Source organism: Acipenser ruthenus, chromosome 23 (assembly GCF_902713425.1).
Source record: "Acipenser ruthenus chromosome 23, fAciRut3.2 maternal haplotype, whole genome shotgun sequence".
Classification (NCBI taxonomy): domain Eukaryota; kingdom Metazoa; phylum Chordata; class Actinopteri; order Acipenseriformes; family Acipenseridae; genus Acipenser; species Acipenser ruthenus.
Window position 1 is genome coordinate 4,755,732 of NC_081211.1, and position 21,903 is coordinate 4,777,634.

Below are 21,903 nucleotides of genomic sequence, written 5' to 3' on the forward strand. Positions count from 1 at the left end.
TGTTATTGTTTAGATTTTAAATACCTCGTGGGAATGCGTGACTGATCAGCTACTAAGTATATAATTGGCTGACAGTCACGCATCCGTACTAAACCCATGCAAAAGGTTACCGAAGGATAATACAATAATTGATAGCTAGTTGACCCCTCGGTCACCAATGTAAAAGACCCGAAGGTTGGCTGCTCGGAGGATAGTGTTCGTAAGTGGAGAACGAGAGTGGTGACAGGAGATAAAAAGAGAAACATAACTGCCACTCGGGTTGGAAGCACCAGAACGATATTTGTTATTGTTTATTTGTTTGGCCAACGTGCCTTTTGTTTTGTTTAAATCTTGTATTTGTTATTTAATAAAAGCACTGACCGTCGTAGCGTCTCAGTTTTGCCCTGCCATTACTTGTTTTTGGTTTGTGTTTCTGGTCTGACGTCACCCTCCAGCCATCCTGTTCACAAGAATCCCCTGGCATTATCTGAGCCGCTGCACGTTCTTTTGTTCTTGTCTTGGTAGGAACGTTCACCAGTTGTTTGATTGCCCTGAAAACACAGTCTGCCAGCTGCATTCCCAATCAGCGGAGTGCATCTGCGCAGAGGGATTTGTGGGAGACAGCATTTCCTGCTACAACTCAACTGCATGTAATGAAACCATGGACTGCTGTCCTTGGGGCTTCCAGTGGTCCAGTGAACTGGGCTGCACTGATATTGATGAATGTGCATTCGACAGTGACCTCAATACCTGCCAACCACAGTCTAGTTGTGAAAACACTATTGGATCCTTCCACTGTCTGTTAGATAAAGCTAATCGACCTGGTTCTCGCTCTGTATCGTTCAGCTGTTTAAATCAGCCATGTCCATCAGGCCAGGACTGTATTACAGCTGGTGGTAAGCAGCGCTGCGATGATCCTTGCAAATACCACGCTGTACTGGATGAACCATGGCGTTCCACTGATTTTAAAATATCTTCGTCATTAAATTCAAAATGTGACCAAGATCTAAATGGATGGTATCGTTTTTTTGAGAAGGGGAGTGCAAGAATGCCAGAAACATGTGTTCCTACGTACAGCTGTGGAACTCACGCCCCAATGTGGATCAATGGGGAACACCCTCTGGAGAACGATGGAATAGTTAGTCGCCAATCCTGCGCTCACTGGGAGTCGTTATCAAACCACAGTTCACATCAAAGCATGTCCAGGCAACTACCACGTTTACAAATTTCAAAGCACACCTGCCTGCCAACTAGTTTACTGCAGAGGTACAGTATTTGATATTGCTGATATAACGCACTGCTTACAAAAGTAAAGTAAGGTTTTATGCAACATTCTCCGTTCATCGTTTTAGATGTTAATTCCACTCTGTGCTCGGAGAGCTGTTCTAAAGAAGAAGAATGCGTCATGAGCGATGGAGTTAACTGGAAATGTGCATGTCAAAAGAATCTGAACTACAGCACTGGTGAGTCTTAATGCTATCTGTGCTGTGGTGTTCCAGATGTGTTATTGCAAAAGGATGAAGAAACATCACAATTCTGACCTGCATTAAATACAATATACATTATTTTCACAGAAATGTCCAGCCTGACACCAGAACTTGTATGTGGGTCTAACCTAATAAAGACTGGGCTGAGCAAGTGCCATATGGAGTCAGTAGGCCTGAACAGCTCATCTGTACACCTACTAAACAGCAGCTGCCAAGGCTTCGAAGACAGAAAAGAAAACATAACCATGGTGATGGCTGTGATGGGTCGTAGGGAAGGAGAATGTGGCACAACCATAACGGTGAGTCTGTATGTAACCCATTGTGACTTTGCGCGCCCACATGCACAATGTTTGCATTCCTATATTTGTAGGGACTCATTGACTCACTATATTTATTTACAATTTCTAACTCCAGTCAGAAAAAACTCCACACGCATAGTGAAAGTCGACAATATACTAAATATTTTGGCACTTTTTTTTTTTTTTTTAAGGCATAATTAGTTCTTAAAGGTGTTTTACAGAGGTGGTGACATCCCCACAACATCGTTTTTTCACGAGTTGCTATCTTTGTGGGGACATTGATAGTAATACCTGTCCACGCACACAAGCATTCACTGACATCATCTTCTCTTTAACAGACAAACGGGACTCACGTGACTTACACAAACACCCTTCATGCTGCACACACCGTGGTCGGAAATGTGATTTTCAACCCGAAAGCTGATGTCCAGTTTGCCTGTTCGTACCCACTGGATATGCAGACAAGCCTTCATATTGCTATAAACCCCATCGTAAGGTAAGGCTGTTTGGCGACTCTTCAGATTAAGTCTTTTTTTTGTATGTTTTCATTTTAGCCTCAGTCCTAAGAATAACCTTACCAGGTCTCAGTCTGATGCCTTAAGCCAAGGGGATACTAGTCTACTTTTTTCTATGTAGAATTCAATCTGTTGCTTCTACATTGTCGCTTCAAATTTCAGGGGACACTGTTCTACAGTAAAATTGTAGATATAATGTTGATGGACAACACAGAGAAGACAATACATAGATGATTGTCATATCAAAAAGTTTATTTGTGTTTTTTAGTGTCCACACAATTTACCAGCATTTTTTTTCAATATAATAAAATAAACGTTATTTTTAAATATGGCATATATTAAAGCATATGGGAAGAGGCAGGGTGATAAATGACAAGAAGGGGTGAGGACAATTTTCATCTTTCCAGTCCAAGAATGTTCAAGAGATGCAAACAGAGTAGACAACTAGTAGCGAGTATTATGTTTTAAAATGAAAATGTTTCATTTTCTTTCCAAAATTCCCATGTAAGCCCTGTATAAGAAATGGAAGTGCATGAGAGGTAAAGTTGTTTTTTTTTTTGTTCATGTTGATTGTATCGTTTAAGAATTATTCTCCTCATTTAAAACGATGACTAACGAGCTGTTGTTCTGTCCGCAGTACTGTGAAAATAGCCATTACAGGATTGGGGATTTCCACCGCTAAGATGTCTCTTTACCAAACCCCAAACTACAGCGAGCCCTACACTTCTGAGAGAGTCACTCTGCCCATTGAGTCCACTCTTTATGTGGGTGTCTTTGTGGAGGACATTGAGGGTGACAGATTTGCTGTTGTTTTGGAGAGCTGCTATGCAACTCCTTCTCCGGATCCTTCTGACCCTGTTCAGTTCTTCATGATTCAAAACAGGTCAGTCTCCTTCTCCTCCCAAACCTGCTCTTCTAGCCAAACTATCGCTATTCCTGATTAACGGATTGGAGGAAAACATCTGTCACCCAGAGGAAACCCCAGCAGAGTCTGTAGCAGACCAGCAATGGCAACGTTGGAGCCTGATCTGGTAGCACAGTGGTTCACACTGGTGGTATATTGTACTGCAGATCTGCAATAGAATACCATTGTGTAATGGTCAAGCCATTGGAATACCATTGTGACATAAAATTATATACAGAAATGTAACCACAGTGGGTGCATTCTACATTGGATTACTACCCTATCATTACCCCTTAGTAACTGCTGAAGATATTTTGTTATGTCAACGCATGTTGGGTAGTTGGGGTAATTAAGTGAACTCGACCACCCTTCTAACACGCTGCTAACATGATCACTATGACATTTTACGTGTTGTGAATAGCAAACACATTCAACCTCCAGGAGCTGCTGTTCAGATCAAGTTGCCTGTCATAGATATATGGATGTTACACAGGCTAGATCACCCACAATGTCTTTCTAGAAGTAAGAGCCAGCGCAACCTAGTGTTCTGCCACTTTGGATCAAGTTACCTTTTGCTTTGCTGGAAATATACTGCTGTGCACTAGGTGGCGCTAAAGAGACTTTAGTTGATCTAGCCTGCACTGCACATGTCTGTAGCAGACAACTAAACTGAAGAGCAGCTCCTGAACAGCTGCTGCAGCATACAGCTTCTAGTCAACATAAGAAATGCAAATGTGGTATTTCTTGAATGCACTGGATAGCTGAATACTTTGACCTGGCTTTTATTTTTCAGATGTCCAAACAACCAAGGCTTCGTTACTGTACAAGAAAACGGAGTGTCTCTTAACAGCGCTTTTTCAGTCGAGCTGTTTAAATTTGTGGGGAACTTTGACAGCGTGTATCTGCATTGTGGAGTGCAAGTGTGTGACAAGACTGCTGAAACCTGCACTCCGGTAAGCAAAAGACTGTTTGAAAAACTCTCCATTGCCTCCTACTTTAACAAATGAACAGACAGGTTTTTGTTTCTGTATACAAGACTGCACAAATGGCTGATGTTTATCCTTCTCGTGCATGCATTTATAAAAGCAAAACTAAAATATGTTTTTATTGGTTATATGTGATACTAGGAGCCATAGGATCCACCCACATTTTTTTTTTAAACGTTAATACTTTTTATTTATGTTGCATAGTTTATGCAGGACTTTTGTCTTTGACTATATATATAGCCCATTATTTCTGCCATAGTAATTGTGCACTATCATAGCTGCCCACTCTGGTCTCGTTTCATTTCTGAACCCCTTTCAAACTCATGGAACCAGTGCAGCCTTGGCTATCCACAGTGTCCATACACCCTACTGACAGTGTGATAGGCGTTTTTCATTTTAATCCTAGCCTTTATTTCAGTGTACACCCCTCGGGTGAAAGACAACCCTCTAAATACAGATCCTTCTTACAGTCCTGCCCAGCAAGAAGATCAGCATTTGTCAAGAGTGAGGAAGTCTTGACAATTGGACCTATCACATGTGCAGGTATGTATACTGCATGTATGATTCCTGTGACCTGATGAAGCACACAGCATTGTCGAATAAAGCTTGCCTTCATTAAAGGGTCTCGCACAGATCATATTTATCTTACCTGAATTCTGCTCCCCTGGTTAACTGCACTTTGTTACTCTTTTTGTTTTGTTTTTTCTTACAGGGTGTCGGCTGCCTCCAGGGAGTTCCTCTGCCAGCACAGGTACACTCCTGGAGGCTTGTTTGTAGTGCTTTGGCATCACTTCAATATTAGCACACCTTCTGTGTGTATTTCCCATTACGAATTGCACACTTTATATGAAAGTGTGCGCTACATATCGTTGGTGATTTAATTTTGTTATCCAAACCAACACCCATACTCTTAGTTTGTAATGTATGAGTAGTAGGGATACAACACCCATTTATGATTACTAATCTGTTTGTTAAAACTCTTTTCAGGACTTGCAGGAGCTTGGATGATCATCGGCGGCCTCATTTCTGTCATTCTTCACCTGCACTTGCTTTCAGACACATTTTTGTGAATGATAAAATCATAAATGACTGATTTTCAATTAAGAAAACATAGCTTTTTTATTTCATATCCAATGACTAAATATCTAAATATTTTGTTTAAATGTGTAAAATGATGAAGTAGGATGGAGAAGCCCTGTTTACTTTTGTACTTCTATTTTACAATTCCTGTACAGTTAGGTTTAAAAGCGTAATTCATGGCCCTGGAGCAAGGGGGCAGTCTTTTACCACCAAACACAGTGAAAAGGTGGCAATGGATTTCATTTAAAACTGTCATCTATAACTTCAGAATTTTACAGTAAAACCATAAGAAACAAAATGTTTGAGTCCAAAACACTTTCACAGCTACTGAAACATTTTCTTCTACTTTGGTGGTGATCGCTCCATTTTTCACTTGTATTTTTTCCAATCTGAAAAGCTTTTGGTACGCAACGCTTCCTCTGCCACCAAGAAACATATTGATTGGTCAACAGTGCTAGCATTCAACAAAAGGCTCACTATTTAATAAGGTAGCTACATATAAACTGCTGTATTTTGAAGCAATCATTGTAACGCTTTGGAGTAAAATTGCTGAGGGGGGGGTCTGGTTAGAGAACATACAAAACACTTAAATGAATCCCTAAAAAAAAACACCATCTCTATGGTTACACAAACTGTTTTGCTGCTGTTGGAAAATTGATGCAGACCTCATACTACTGCCTTAAAGTCAAAATTCAACCACACAAATACAGCACACTCACGGCATTAATGAAATCACGCCACACTACCTTCTTCATAACTGGCACACACACTGATGGCAACGTCTGTAGAGAAGCACAACACCATGTTGTCCAAAGTGTCAACCAGTCCTGGCTTCCTTGGTTCTGCATTGATCTTTAAAGCAAGATAGATTTGCGCTGGTGTTTCTCTGTCTCTGTGGTGTCGGTGGCTTGTTGTTGATGCAGCTTCATTCCACCTATGTTACGATGTTGAAGGCCAGAAGTTGTGAGATGGTCAGAGAAGCAGGTCTATGTGGCTTCTCTTTAACAGACTGCTCTTTGATGTTTGGGCCATCTAGGATCACACTGACAAGACCCATCAAAGATACAGGTACAGATTGCTTCTGAGAGTCTGCAGGAAATCTTCAGTCGAAAGACTGTTGAAGTTTGAAGACATCTCTATGGGTAATTTTGTCTGCTCTTGCCAGATGAAGTGCCTCTGAGTCAAAGGCTTGCTCACAAGCTTATCTTATTGCACCTCCAATGTCGCAAGCAAATAATAGCAGGACATCCCTGCCTTGATTGTGAGCTCTCAGATCTGGAAACTCTGCTAGTATTTGGTTCTTCAGTCTTGTAGTGTGCACATGTCCTTCCTTGACACCAAGTTCATGCAGCCTGGATTATATCAGTCATTTATATCAGGGTTGTAAATCAGGTGACATACTTATGTGATGCTTTCAGATTATAGATCAAATGTCTTGTACAGAATTGAACACAAACACCATGATAAGCACCTGTTGCATCTACTTACAGACTCATTTATCACCATCAACTGACAGGAATAACAGTATCCAACTTTAAGTTATCTAAAGCAAGCAATGTGTGTAATTAAAAAGGCTGATTCAATTGTATATGTAATGTATCCTAGAATATTTACGCCAAAAACGCCCAAAAAAGTGCAGTGCAGTGATGCAGTGAATGGTGACTATTAAAATGTTGCATACCTTTTTAAAATCACATTTACAAAAGAATGTACATTAAAAAATATATCTTCCTTTGAAGTATTAAGTGCGCACTTGATATACATTGATGAATTCAATATAAACAGGACTGGTGGGAATCAGTGACAGAATCTTGGTAGAATCATGTTCCCACTGTGTCCTGCTTTCCTTAGCAACAGTGGTCATGACAACAGGACCGACGAGTGAAGTAGCTGCAGGGAGGCAAAGGGTTCCTGCACCATGAAATAAGGCTGCCATCTTTAACATTGGTTAAAACTGGACTGGGACATGGGTCTGATTTTGCTAGTTTTAATCCTACGTTTGCATTAAAATATAGTAAAACTGTTCATGTCCTGAACTAAGGACTCTCACCTGTGAGTAACACAGGCGGTTTATACAAGCGGACAGTCAAATACGTCCCCATTGTTCATTTGATATTTAAATGGAATCCCTGACTTTCTGTAATATATAAAAGCTGCATCTCCCTCCCTGTCTGAAGATCTGACAGACTTTGATAGAGAGTCTCGGCTGGCAGGTGTTCACATACCCAAACAGATTGCTGAGGTCTCATGAGCACGGCTGTAACTAGCTACAAGGACACAGAGGCCGTGTCCTGGGTTGTTTTTTTGCCTCATTAATGCTGGTGCTCATGTAAAAATTCTGGTAAAGTACAAAATACTCCTTTGTTTTCTCTGTTGGTTTGCCGTGTAACATAGATTTGGAGGTTGAATAGTAAATACCAAGCAGTCATATAAATACTGCAGCTATAGCTTGAAACCTGAGTGTGACCTCGGTAGAATGTCAGCTCTTGTTATGGCCTTACTCGTGAGCGACAATCACTTTCTTGGTCATTCTGGAGTGCAGAGTCAGTCCTCCTCTGAAGGATCTGAATGCAGTATTCACTGAGGAACCATTTCCGATTATACTGATGTCCAGGCTGGCTATGGTGACCCTTAAGTCTTTGACAATATTAGAACAGGTGGTTCTCATACTTGTCCAATCCCTTTATATTGTATGCCGTAGGATGTGATTTGTGGGAAGACCAATTTTAAAAAGTCACAGTAAACTCACTTTCAAAAAGAATCTCGCTGTGTCACGATATGTTGTCCTGACCTCTGGAGGTGTAATTGTGTCTAACAGGTAGATAGAAATACTTAAAGAAACTTAATACATTCAATGGCAAACATTCTGACTAGAAGTCTTGGCCAATCAGGAGAAACTCTTTGAGCATGTGACTTATCGATTATGTGACTATGCAAAGCGACAACTTCCACAAGATAGCATACTCTGGGCAGCTGCTAAAATAAATCATTGTGTTGATCTGTACACTGTGACAATATGATTAGAAAAGAACACCATATTCCGATTGTGTATTTGAATATTATCTGTAACTTAGGCAGGAGTTAACTGATACACTAGCTTGTGATGGGGTTGAATTATTCAACAGATAGGGCTCGCTCTCACCCCATTACCTTTTAAAGGGGCTAGACATTACCTGAAGGATGCAATCTCTGAGTAACTAATACACTAGCATCCCAGCTGTATGCAAATGACAACTGCAGACTGTAGTTGCTTTGATGTCTGAAAAGATATATATTCATGATTAAATTATACACACACACACGAAAAACGTAGTGTAGACATGAAACAGGAAAAATATTATACTCTGGGGGTGGGATTCAGCCTTTGAATATGTTTATAATGTAAATGAGTTCCAATTAATCTGTTTTATATGGATAATGTGCAATTCAGTTCATTATAATCAGGCAATTTGCAACAGGAACTAAAAGACTTTGAAAATGGGTTTTTAAAGCATTTCAGTTTCCATTGGATACAAAGGAACTAAGATTAGAACACTAGTCCTTTATTGTGATGTTGCTGCTAATTTGTTTAGTCTAGATTATCTATTGAACAGAAAAGGAATCTCGCTACTCTTGTTATCGTCAATGATCTTGTCAATGACAGTCATCGAGACACCACTGTTGCTGAGATGTTTTGTTCCTCTCTCTTCCTGGAGACAGTGGATTTATCCTTGAAGAGATGCTTGGGGGGGGGGGGGGGGGGAGTAAGTGCCACGTAATTAAACTGGACATCAGAATTCAGCTCCATTTCTACTGTGGGAGAGACCAGGGTTATGGCTTTATGTTCTGAAGCCAATAAGCAAAAAGCAGACTGCGTGTGAGAGAAAAATAAAAACATGATTGAAGATGTTTTTATTTTTAGCCAGTAATTGAACGTTTTAATTTGAGCTGTTGTACCACCCTAAATGGATCCCTTGCCACCCATTGAAAATGACTATTTTGCCCAAATAATACTGAACTTATTGCAGTGCTGAAGTAGCTGATAATTGGGGTATGCGTGGTATTACTTGAATATATATGAGGCTGTGAGTCCTAAAAGCAGGGCTGTACCCTCGAGATCTGAGAGCCACTTGTAGAGATGTTTGCTGTTTTGAAGGAAATATTCCTCCTTTCATATCAAACGGCAGCCTTTGGTTAATGATATCAGGATACAAATGTTCTTTTGAGTTTGGATTTTGGGGGCTGCATATGAATAAGCACTTAGGCCCTTTTTGTTTTACAGTATTTGTAGACCACAAACCATCTCTGACAGTTTGTAGGGCTAAAGGCTTATCTTTTAAAGAATTTAATAATGTCAAAAGATAAGAAAATAATGAACGGCGCAATTGCAGCAAGGAAAACAAAAGCTGCCCTTGACGCTAGGTTGCATGGGTAAAGAGTCTCTACTTGAAGTTCTGCTCCCTGATTGGTTGTTTCTGAACTAGCTAGTTGTCTAAAGGTCCTGTTGAAAAAATGAGGAGGAAATTTAAAGCTGCAGTCTATACAGAATGAGTTCATACATGATATTATATCTATACTGTATATAAATGCAAATATAAAACGACAACATATTGTTTACCAATGAATTAGTTTAATTATTCTTTTGTGCACTTTACATTATTAGAAAACAAATCTGATAATATTATCTATCAAACTAATGTTTTTCTCAAATGAAATACTAACCAACTAACCAGTGTATGTGCATGGCACAATAAGATAATTTAACCATGCAAACATATTTATTCAATTAAGCTTTTCATTATGTGAACACCTGCCATCCGAGAATCAGTCAGGGATTCTATTTAAAAATAGCAATGGGGACTTATTTGATTATCAGCTTGTATAAGCCACCTTTATTCACAGGTGAGAGTCTTTAATTCAGTACAGGTGATCATGTGCAGGCTTTTGTATATATGTCAATGTAAACATTAGATAAGGTTTAAGACTGGCAAAACGAGACTCATGTCCCAGTCCAGTTTTACTAATGGAAATGGTGGCAGCCCTGTTTCATGGCACAGTAACCCTAATTGTGCCTCTCTGCAGCTACTTCACTCCTCTGTCCTGTTGTCATGACCACTGTTGCTAAGGAAAATGGAAACACGATTCTACCAAACCACGGATTCTCATCAGTACTGTTTCTGTTGAATTCATCGATGTATATCAAGTGTGCACTCAATACTTCAAAGGACGATGTAACAGCATGTTTTTATGTAGATTATTTTGTAAATGTGACTTTTATAAATGTATTCATGCAACGCATGCATTTTTAAAGACTGTGTTTTTTAATAGTCAACATTCATTTCAATTTATCATCCTGCTGGATGTTTTTTCAAATTTTTACAAACTTTATTCATGTGTCTGTGCAGACCTATTAATTTTGAATAGATTCATCTCAATATGTTAATATTGTTGTTTCTAAACTGACAGGCAATTAATAACAATAAAAAAATAACTAACTCATAGCACAATTCAGGAAAAAAAATACACTTTATTATTTGGACAAAAATGTCAATAAAAATATCTGTAAAACGAATACAAAACAAACATAATTTGCTTCTAGAAAACTATTTTACAAATGTTGAAAGCACACCATCAAACAGACAAGATGACAAGATATTACTGGTTTATTACTGAGCCACCAAAATTACATTCTGACCATTTCCTTCACCCTATAGAGGCCTCCTGATACAGATTAATGCAGGAAAACACCATTGCTGTAACTGGCTTGGGGTTAATGAACCCACCTACACACAACTCTCTCGGTCTCCATCTCTCCATCTCTCTCTCTCTCTCTCTCTCTCTCTCTCTCTCACTCTCTCTCTCTCTCACTCTCTGTAGCTCGCTGTCTAGCCATCAGTCTTCCAAGCTCAGATCAATCATTTTAAACACCTGACACACTGTAATTGTCACTGTGGACTGCATAGCCTGGAGGCTATTAAATTAGACACCTTCTGCAGCACTAGCACTGGGATCTAAATGGAACGCATGTCTCTTTTATTCAAGCCGGTGGACAATAGACAGGACTGCACTGTATTTTACATGAAGCATTAGGAGCCTTGAGATGCATGGCATCTATTCAGAACCAGTGACTGAAAACTGAATTGCCTTTGCTAGTGGATATTTTATTCGGTGACTTTTTTTTTTTAACCCAGGGAATGTGATATCAAGTCTGGTTACCAGAGTGGTATCAATTTTATTACCGTTTTATCTACTCAGAAGTCCGAACAACACAAGTTTATAATTTCAGCACCTGTATTTTACATTGACGCTTAAAAGACTTGAAACTGGGTAAGATATATTATATATTGCATTTGCAGACAGAAACCATGTTTGTTGCTTATTTGTGTTTAGCCACACACACATATAAATTACTCTTATATTTGTCATTTAATAATTCATTGGCTCCGGTCAACCTGGCAGATTGAGCAATTTATACTGGTGTAGTGTTTCAATAGCTTTCCATGTGAGCTGACAGCGGAGAGGGACAGAGAGACGGTTGAACAGGCAGCTGGCAGGGAAGGAAAGGAGGGAAGTGGAGACTTTCCAGCATTTGTTCGCCAAAACCAACAAGAAGCTATGGCAAGCACTGGTCTGCAGTTGATCGGCTTTACTGGCGCAGTGACCGGTTGGGTGGTGGGCATCGCGGCCACTGCCTTGCCCCAGTGGAAGGTTACAGCCTTCATCGGCAACAACATCCTGACATCGGAGGTCATTTGGGAAGGGATCTGGATGAACTGTATTTACCAGACCACAGGACACATGCAGTGCAAGACCTACGACTCCATGCTGGCTCTCCCAGCCGACATCCAAGCGGCCCGGGCCCTCATGTGCTTTGCTATCTTCCTGGGCATGCTTTCCATCCTGTTGACCTGCTGTGGTTTGAAGTGCACCACATGCGCCAGAGATGACCAGTACACCAAGACAAGCATCGCCCTGACTGGGGGCATCCTATTCATAGCCACCGGCCTCTGCATCCTCATCCCAGTCTCCTGGACTGCCCACACCATCATCAGTGACTTCTACAACCCCCTGGTGCCCACTGCCCACAAGAAGGAGCTCGGGCAAGCCATCTATCTGGGCTGGGCAGCTGCCGTCGTCCTGATCCTGGGAGGTGCCCTCCTCAGCAGCAACTGTCCTCAAAGTGAACGGGACTACAGGAGGGGCTATGGCAGAAACCTCATGTCCAACAGAGCAACGTCTCCCCCCAAGCCAGCTTCTGGAGGCAGCCTGCCCATGAAGGAGTATGTCTAATGGGAGAACCTTCCGCTTGAACCCAGAAGGGGAGTGAGAGACGTGCAGAAAACATGCCTGACTTAATATTCATTCAAAACGAAAATGAACATTTGAATGTTCTTTAAATTTTAATTACAAAAGGAAAAACAAATTGTAGCACTAAAACGAACGTGGTAACCCATCAAATTACCTATTAAACAAAGGAGAGAAACGCTCTGCTGTACAGTAGAAAGTATGTTATCTATTTCATATGTCGTTAATACATGGGTTTTCGTTGATACAGCAATTTATAAATATATGAAAGAATACCAACAGCGCCTTTTTTTTGCCACAGAACACATTTCAGTGTTTGTACGAATATTCAAACAAAGGTGTGTAGCCTTACCGTTTTTGCAGAGCTCTTGCTAAATTTAGTTGAAATTGTTTGTAATATTCTATGTGTGCTATAACTTCCAGTTTCTCATAATTTTCTGCACCTCTTTATTGGTGGTCGTATTTTGTATCATATCTCTGAACTTGTAATAAGGTTTGAGTTTTGTTTCTAACAATATCTGTATCCTAATCCTACCACCGCAAAAAAACAAAACAACATGCTGCTGAGGTTTGTTATTTGCAGTAATTGGTAGAAATGATTTCTCTTAATAAGCTACGGTATCAAGTTTTATAACAAAGTAAAACTATGATTAAGAAGACAAACTTTAATTTTCTAATATCTTCACTGGTTTCCAATTGAGTTTTTGTTGTTGAAACAGTTATGTGCTTGACTTGACACTCTCCCCATTGGGCCAGATGTTTGTGCTTTTGTGTTTGCTGTCCAGGATTTCATCTGCACCAAAGAATACAAAATTATATTAAAAAAAAATACAGCTCAAAGAACAATACGATGGAACAATATTATTCTACTTTCACTTTTTTATGATGTCAGTAATCATTGTAAATGTTTCTTTTTGCAATTACTCAAATATATACATATATATTTTTTATAAGTTCTTTGACTGGGAGCTCTGCAGATGCTCTTCAGTTCTAGTTGTCTGCTATAGGACATGTAACGTAGACTAGCTAAGCCAAAGTTTCTTTCTATTAGCAAGTGGCTGTAACATCTGATGCACTGCAGTGTATTGCCAGCAAAACAAAAGGAAACTTGATCCAAAGTGGCAGTACACTAGATGGCGCTGGCTCTTACATAAAAAGACATTTAGGCTAATCTGGCCAATGTTACAAATATCTATGGCAGGTGAACTGAAAGTTTTTTTTCCTGATTGAATAGCATCCACGATTAGCAGCCAATAATTAATAAAGGCATTCAAATAGATTTGGAGCATTTGTCACTGAATGTATTACTTTTCTTTTAGTATTTCTATGTGATAAAAGGCAACAACATTTCTCAGGCTATACTGTTGCCAAGCAAAGAATGGCTTTGTTGAATGTGAAAGTGACCTCAGCTGTGCAATACCGTCCAAAACCTGAACACCTACAGGTCAGAGTCAATTATAAACTGCTTTAGCCCAAGGTGCAGTCATAACTTGTAAACTGTTCTGTGGTGTTGTCAGTGGTCCTGTGTGTCTGACCAATGGCCTTATTAATAATATACACTCTTTGAGTAGATGTTGTAACACAGTGTCCATTCTCTGTACTCGAATGGCATCATTTTTTTATTGTCTCTTAAATGTGTTGTACCTTGCCGAAACTTTTGTAGCTAAAAACTAGAAATAAAAGATTTATGGAATTTGATTGTCAAGATTGTGTTGTGCGTGCTTTTTCTTTTCTGTGGTTGCAGATCATCGTTTAGCTGGCTGAATACAGAATACTTTAACCCTTTAATGGCAATGTCTAAACCATAAGCACTGCCTGTCTGTCTAGCTTTATGAAAGCTTTAAATAGCATTTCATTTACTTTTTCATCTTTCCCATGTCTCTTGATTAAAAGCTACCTTTTTTCTGCTTACAATATTAAATGCCATTCTTATGATTGAAAGATAAAATGAGGCGGGGAAACATATTAGCGTTGCACGATACATGTACATAAGTCCTTTCACCCTGAAGCCAACACTAACATGCTTCTCCAAGATCAGCCTTGGAGTTTTTCAGATGCTGTTTTTGCTGGAATAGTTAATAAGCATGGCAGATAATGATATAAGCAGAGCCGACAGCATAGAATCACCCCGCACACACATGTAAAAAAAATATAATTAAATATTAGGAAAACGTAAAGTACATTTGAGGAAACTTGAATGGAGGTGATCTGCCTTTGTGCCTGTGCTTCATTGGATTTCCCTTCTCATCAAATAACTACTGTTCACAGGGCTGACCTCGCTGCCCTTTGGATGAAAGCATGTCATTACTTCACAGCTTCTACCTCTAATGAGAAGGTTACATGCTTTCTGATTACACTGCTAGCTGAGTGTGGAGGGGGGGTTGTCAGTGTGTCAGCCAGCCTCTTTATCTCGACTGTGTCTTGAATGGCTGGAGCTGCGAAGGAAGCGTTCAGTTGTTGCCCAGCATCTTACTGCGTCTGGCACTGCTGAGCAGGGTGAGTGCACTTTTATCATTCTGATTGCGATCAATGAACTGGGGACCGAGACGCTGTCGTGTGTGTGTGCGTGTCATCGAATTGATTTCAGATTAACAAGGTACTCACTAAAGGCAACACCAGGAACGGGAGGTAGATTAAAAACCATGTAGAATCATTAGTGGTAAGAATGTGCATCTTGAAAAACGTCTTTCAAGTTGTCTTGTCTTTCTATTTCTAATGCTGAATCAGCGAGCACCAGAACAGCATTGCTCAGAATATAAACAGCAACGCCTCCATACAGCCACATTGCACATACTGTTCAAGCGACTTGCAGACGGTATAAGTAGTCTCCAGTATGGTCTATATAAATACAGCTAAGGTTATTTATTTAGTTATATTCATACATAGGGTATAAAAAAATAAAAGTTCCAATTCATCGATTTATGGTCATGTACTCTGAGAAAGAATGATATCTAATTCTATCTGACACGATTAATATCTCCTAGAAATATCGTAGAATGTGTTTTGGGACCCAATATATGTATGTAGGTCATAGTCTATGTTTAAAAATAGCGTACAGGAAAGATCACATTGACATTATAAAAAGCATGCCGTGTGATACAGATTGTTCACAATATAACAGAAACAGGTTCATTACAAATGTCAAGAATTCTCTTAAAGAGAAAGTAGCGTTCCAATACATTTTCATATTTTTTTTACTGAGGCTGTTTATCATGTTTGCTATCATTCTGAGTTTCTTAAATAACCTGGTTTTACTTTTGGATGGCATCGCTTTTACCTTAATTCACTGGCTGCTCTTCAATTGTAATTGCCTGAAGCAGACATAGGCTAGATCAGTCATAGTGTCTGGATATAAATAAGCTGCAGGACCATCTAGAACTCAGCAATACAAAAGGAATTAGCTGACGCCCATCAGTACTGAAACTGCAACAGGGAGATGCAGCTTTTCTGTATCACAGAGCACATGTGGGATTTCATCGGCATAAACAATCATATGAGGAACACACCATATATGCAACATGCTATGTGTCACAGGTGAGGCCGGTGGATTTGTACAGCACAGCCAATTCAACTAATGATTTCTTGTTAGCGCTTGTTTTTAACTCAGAAAAGAAAGAACACTAACGGTGCTGGCTTTGTTTTAGCAAGCATTTCAACGTTGCACAAAGACAGCTTTTTGAAGACGCGTCCTTCACAGGAAAATCATTTTCTCTCTTGGAAGTGCTTCTTAGGAAACAGAACAGTAACTGGCAAAAGTGTGGAGGCGGTAGAACTGACAGAACACAGCAAAGAAACGGATGCCTGTAAAGTTATCTGTTATTTTTTCATTACAACAGTGGAACATGAGCTGGGATACACTAAACTCATCAATGATTTTAAAAAGGAAGCTTTTCAGGATAGGCTAACACAGCAACTGTAGCTTGTTGCCATAACGATACCTTCCTTTCTTGTGGAATAATGATTTAGCCCTAGTTGTAATATCGCAGAGAGTAGCATTGTTGGGTGTGAGAGGCTGAAATAGTTGTTCTTCTTCTCTGGGCTCCTTGGAAGCAAATACAAATTAACATTACACACACACACGCACATTCTTGCTATTACAAAATGACACGTTTGTATAAATTATGTTTCTAGGATTATACCCATATGCAATCTCAAAGGTCTTTATAGCCACATACACAAAGCTTGACTCAAATAATGTTTTTTTCAAAGTCTGTTATTATATATAAAATATGATATTCATGAAACTTTAAACTGACAATTACATAAGTATTTATAATTAAAAAACAGACATTAAAATAACTCACCAGGTAAAGCTCTGAGAATAGGTCCTATACTATCTATAATAAGAGAGACTTTTAAACTTTAAATTCTTTCATGTCTGTAAAGATTCTACAGTAGAATACGTGGTTACAAATTCTACCTGTGAGTACACTAACGAATTAATAGGGAAACTTACAGGTAATATATCAATTAATGTTTAACTTCTCCCCCTCTCATTTACATGTTCAAAGACCTCATTAACATTCAAAGGAACACAATGTAGGAAACATTTTAAATAGCACGCATTCGTCAGAACCCCACACACCAAGGTGAACTTAAGGTTTCAAGACTATCAGACACTGAAGTTGAACTATATTCACAGCTGCAGCAGCCCCTCAGCACCAACTATTTCAGACAAATTACCTACGGAACAATTGGGCTGATATTGGAAATGGATTCATATTGGAATTCACCTTGCATCAAGCTTACAGAGAAGAAACTGAAACTGTATTGACTAGCTTTGCATTCTTACTGTCATCGTGAGCTGCAGAAACATTTGCCAGGAAACTGAAAATAATTCTTCACGGGAATCCTGCAACCAGAAACCGACTAAAGTCTATATTTCAGAACGCTTATGGGAATCATCACAAGTTCTGGAACTGAGAGCGTATCAGCTGCACTGCACTGAGATAATATAGTGGACCATTTATATCAACTACCTCTAAGATACATCTATCACACAGAACCAGAATCTAATTCTTAAGACTGGTATCTACTGGACTAAGAACCAGATCAATTTACTGGAAACTGGAATTTTTATTTAATTAAAACTATACCAATTCAGTTTTACAAAGCTTAGGTAAGTTGACAACAGACAAAACATTACAGCTGTTATTAACCAACTGGTTTACCAAAAGGTTGCTGCAGAGTCGTCTTAGCATTCTTAATTTAATATCTTGAATAACCTCTGTCAGTCAAAGAAGTTTCTATTCATCTAATTAATTTGCTTCCAACACTGGACTTTCAAGTTCTTCTGGCACCAGCAATAAAAGAAACCCCCCAAGGACAAACATGGTGACCTGTTCCATGATAATTGGGCTCATCTTTACCCCGGTCGGGTGGGTCCTGCTGCTGGCTGCCACGGTAACACCACAGTGGAGAGAATTTCCCCAGAGACCCGGCTACTCCCTGGACCTCTTCTTCTATGACGGCCTGTGGGAGACCTGCAGGGAAGTGACAACCCTCAACACCCCTGAGTGCAAACCTCTCCCGGAGGAGATAGCAGTGTCGTGGTGGATTCAGCTCCAGCGGGCTACCGCAATCATCTCTGTGGTCATGGGAGCCCTGAGTTACCTTGCAGCCCACCTGGGGGTTCGCTGGTGGGGTGATGCCCCTAATCATAACCTCATTGGCACCGCAGGGGTATTCATATCCTTCTGGGGAGTGATCTACGTCTGCATAGTGTCCTGCAGGGCTTACCAAATCCTGGCAGCAGTCAGAGACTCAAGCGTTGACGTCCAGGACAAGTTTAGAGTAGGAACATGCCTGTATCTTGGCTGGTTAGGGGGGTCCATACAAGTAGCGTCAGGGGTCGTACTCATGTGTAATTTCAGCTGCCAGGGGAAGTGTTTCATCAGACAAGACACCGGGCCCTATGAAGCTGATTACTAGAAGAGACGGTGAAGAAGTCATCGCTGTCTGATTGAGTACGTCTGCCTTGATTTGAATGTAATCTTCCGCTTCCCGGGTCACATCACAAGCCTCTCTGTTGACTTTATCAATGCGAATAAAAATCCAATCAATTGGCGAAGCTTTTAATAGGGCGGGGTGAGGTAGTTAAAGGAGTATTGCACCTGCCTAGGGCTTTAAAATGTTTTTTTTTCCCCAAAACTGCATTATTTTTGTAGAACAACATCCCAAAACAAATGTATGTGTTTTGGCCTTTTCAAGACTTCTAGACTATTTTCAGTGGACATTATTAAAATGTAGTCTTTTTTCCCCTTTCCATTCCTTGAGATATGTTACTATATTGATTAGATTAGATATTGCACACACTTTTGCACATAGTAAACATCATTCAGAATGTACTTGCTTTAAAGACTTGCTATTTCAGTAGGCTCATACCATGAATAAAAACACCAGACCTTGTCTACTTTTTATTATTGCTTGTCTTTGGTGACATATACCTGCATCTTTAGGTTACACTTTTATAAAACACACAGGTTGATTCTGTCATGTAACACAGCACAGTCGTGTAACAGTTGAGAACATTCAAATGATAATGTCATAAATAAAATAAATCCTACTGGGCACATTTAAAAATGCAGTCACAAATACTGTACTTCTTTATCATTGTTTCATTCCCCTAAACACTCTTTATTTATACACTAGCAGCAGATCGTTACGGAATCCTATGGATTCCAATGGAATGTTGCTTATTATTTCACTTGAATTCTATTTTGTGTTCCTTTATTAATATGTAGCCATTTTTTATCATCAGAACTAGAAAATGAATGACCAGTAACTACAAAACAAGAGTTACTCCTAGACTAGTTAAGTTCATATTCATTTGATGCAATTGTTTTAAAGTGGTACTGTTATTTGCTGTGTAAACTGATTTATTTATAGTTTAACATACCCGTAATGCATTCCTAAAGAGTGCTATATAGCCTAGGTTCATGCCTAGCATCAAATTATGGAAGCCTAGGGGTGTACTATTTATCCATTGTTGGTTTCATATTGAAACTAAAAAAAAGGGTGAGGTGTTGGAGGGAGGGATGGAGGGGGGTTTCCATCTGTCAAAATGCCTTCTAATTTAAATAAATTCAGCCATCTCTTATTCCATTGTTCATCATTCTTAATAGCCCTAGTTGCTAAGGCAACCCTGGAATTATTTATGTGTTTCTGACTGAAGAAATGTGACCCTTCAGACCTTTTGTGAGGTCTCCTGTAAGCTTTCACACCTACAGACCTCATTTCTCCTTGTTAAATTGCTTCTTTTAAAAAAAACAACAAAAGAATGTGTGGCTCTTTGTTACATTGACAGTCACCTGGAATTTTAATAACCATAAAGAGACTAAACAGTGTTCAAGGTTAGTCCTTTATTTTTTAGTTTTCCTGGTAAGTTATAATGCAATAATTGGCTAACAAAGGTGTTCTAACCAAGGGTTTAAAAAAATAAATAATCATCTCTTGTCAACAGAGCAACATTCCCACAAAGTCCTTTATTGGTTTGGCGATCATCTTTCTATTTTTTTTTTTTTCAGAATTTATTTGGACTTCCACATTTTCAACTGAGGCGGGGAAGCATATTAGTGTTGTGCTGTGCACTGAAGCCCATATGTGAAGGCTGTGCAACACTAATAAGCTTCCCCACCTAGTTTCAGAAAAATAAGCTTTGAGCAGTCTTTATTGGAAAAGTTAGTAAGTGTGGCAGAAACAAACGCGATTGCATTATATAGAACACACATAACATACTGTAACATGCCTGTTATGAAAATGGGGTCCCCGAGTGGATCACCTGGTAAAGGCACGATCCTGTGTTATGCAGGGTGAGCCACACAGCCAGGGAAGTGCAGGTCTTCAATGGGGATTCCACAGGGAGAGCATTACATTGGCTCTGCACCTCCCGTCAGGGATATTTTCTCCTCACTGCACTACAGCAGAACTTACTGCCTAGGAGCCTGGAGAGCTCAAGCAGACACCTGCAGGACTGGCTTTGGTCCCTCCAGAGGCCAGTAAGTCACCTGCATCTGCACTTGAGCTCCTAGGTGTAAAGAGCCAATTGGCTTGCTCATGGGATGGGAGGACGCCCACTGACCTGTTCTCATGATCTGTTGTGGGAGGGAGTGTAATTGGACATTCTAAATTGTGTAGAGTATTAAAAAGTGCCTTAACCAATGCTCCCTCCTTTGATTCTCTCTTTCAGGATCATTATCTGCAGAGTGACCCCAGAATGCGTACCCCCGCACCCATGATCGCTGGGATAGTCTGCACTCCGATTGGGATGATATTCGTGTTCACGGCATTAATCACCCCGCAGTGGAGGGAGGGACACATCCAGTTGGGCAAGAGCCCCTCTATTAAACACGACGGCCTTTGGGAATCGTGCATAAAGGTAGTGGCATCGGATTTCAAGCACTGCTGGCCCGTGTCCGGGGCTTACCAGCAGGACCCCAGCGTCCTCTGGGCAGGCGGACTCATGCTGAGCTCGCTTTCCCTCTGCGGGGTTGGGATAGTGCTGGCCAGCATCGGGATCCGCTGTTGGATGGACTTCCCCCTCCGCAACGTGGCAGGAGCAAGCGGGATCATCATCATTCTCTCCGGCTGCCTGAGCCTCACCGCTCTGGGGCTCTACATCAGCAAAATGCAGGTGCTGGGGACAGACTTGGACACGCGCTACAGAGGCGGGACCTCCCTGTATTTCGGCTGGATTGGGAGTAGCATTGAAATCCTGGGTGGGATGGCTCTGTCACTTAGCTTCAGCCTTCCAAAATGTAATATATGCATAGGATCTCGGAACAAAGACAAGAACAGCTACGAAGTAAATTCTTAGATGAGCTTTATTAGGGTTCAGTGCTGTGTTGATGGCACTGGAGACTGGAGAAGCCCTCTATCAAGAAGTGTCAATGTTAGCTGCATACATGCCTCAGCCAAGGGGATACTGTAGTTTTGTCTCAATGCCCGTTGAATCCTTGGTTTCTTGTAAGTGGTAGTTTGTGTAAAGCAGAACCAGGCAAGACCGTCAGAACTGCTCTCTTTGAAGAGCTTAGAGGTAAATCACTCACTACAGTAGATTCTCTTTATTTGGAGTTTTTCAAGCAATGAAAAACTAAAGGTCAAGGGTGATTAGTTCTGAGTGACTTACATGACTGTCTCCTGTACTTGACCTGACATTCTGACAGCTGTAAAAGCAGTAATAGTGTTATTAGCTATTTAAAAGGCATTTATGTATGTTTCAATGGACTTCAGGAAAACAGGGACACCAAACTTATCTGCGCAGGTGAATTTCTCATTCTTGAAGTACGAACAAGCCTAGTAAATGCCTGTTGTATTGTATGAGATTTGTCATGTACTGAAAGAATACTGATGTTGTTTACAGGTGTTTCT

The 21,903-nt window shown here is 40.2% G+C and overlaps 3 protein-coding genes across 3 annotated transcripts; all 3 read left to right on the forward strand.

Moving 5' to 3' along the window:
• The first annotated feature begins 640 nt into the window (after window positions 1-640).
• LOC117412837 (uromodulin-like) lies at window positions 641-5,240 on the forward strand. The gene is made up of 9 exons (XM_058996668.1): window positions 641-875; window positions 1,332-1,442; window positions 1,554-1,765; window positions 2,104-2,261; window positions 2,918-3,163; window positions 3,978-4,137; window positions 4,641-4,713; window positions 4,883-4,921; window positions 5,158-5,240. The coding sequence occupies exons 1-9, from the start codon at window positions 641-643 to the stop codon at window positions 5,238-5,240; spliced, it is 1,317 nt and encodes a 438-aa protein (XP_058852651.1).
• A 5,874-nt stretch (window positions 5,241-11,114) lies between these two features.
• Window positions 11,115-14,188, forward strand: LOC117412897 (claudin-4-like). Its single transcript, XM_058997543.1, has one exon. The coding sequence runs from the start codon at window positions 11,845-11,847 to the stop codon at window positions 12,517-12,519; it is 675 nt and encodes a 224-aa protein (XP_058853526.1). The 5' UTR covers window positions 11,115-11,844; the 3' UTR covers window positions 12,520-14,188.
• A 735-nt stretch (window positions 14,189-14,923) lies between these two features.
• Window positions 14,924-21,349, forward strand: LOC117412814 (claudin-23-like). Its single transcript, XM_034021394.3, has 2 exons — window positions 14,924-15,030; window positions 20,723-21,349. Exon 2 carries the CDS (start codon window positions 20,750-20,752, stop codon window positions 21,347-21,349), a length of 600 nt encoding a protein of 199 aa, XP_033877285.1. The 5' UTR covers window positions 14,924-15,030; window positions 20,723-20,749.
• Window positions 21,350-21,903: the final 554 nt, after the last annotated feature.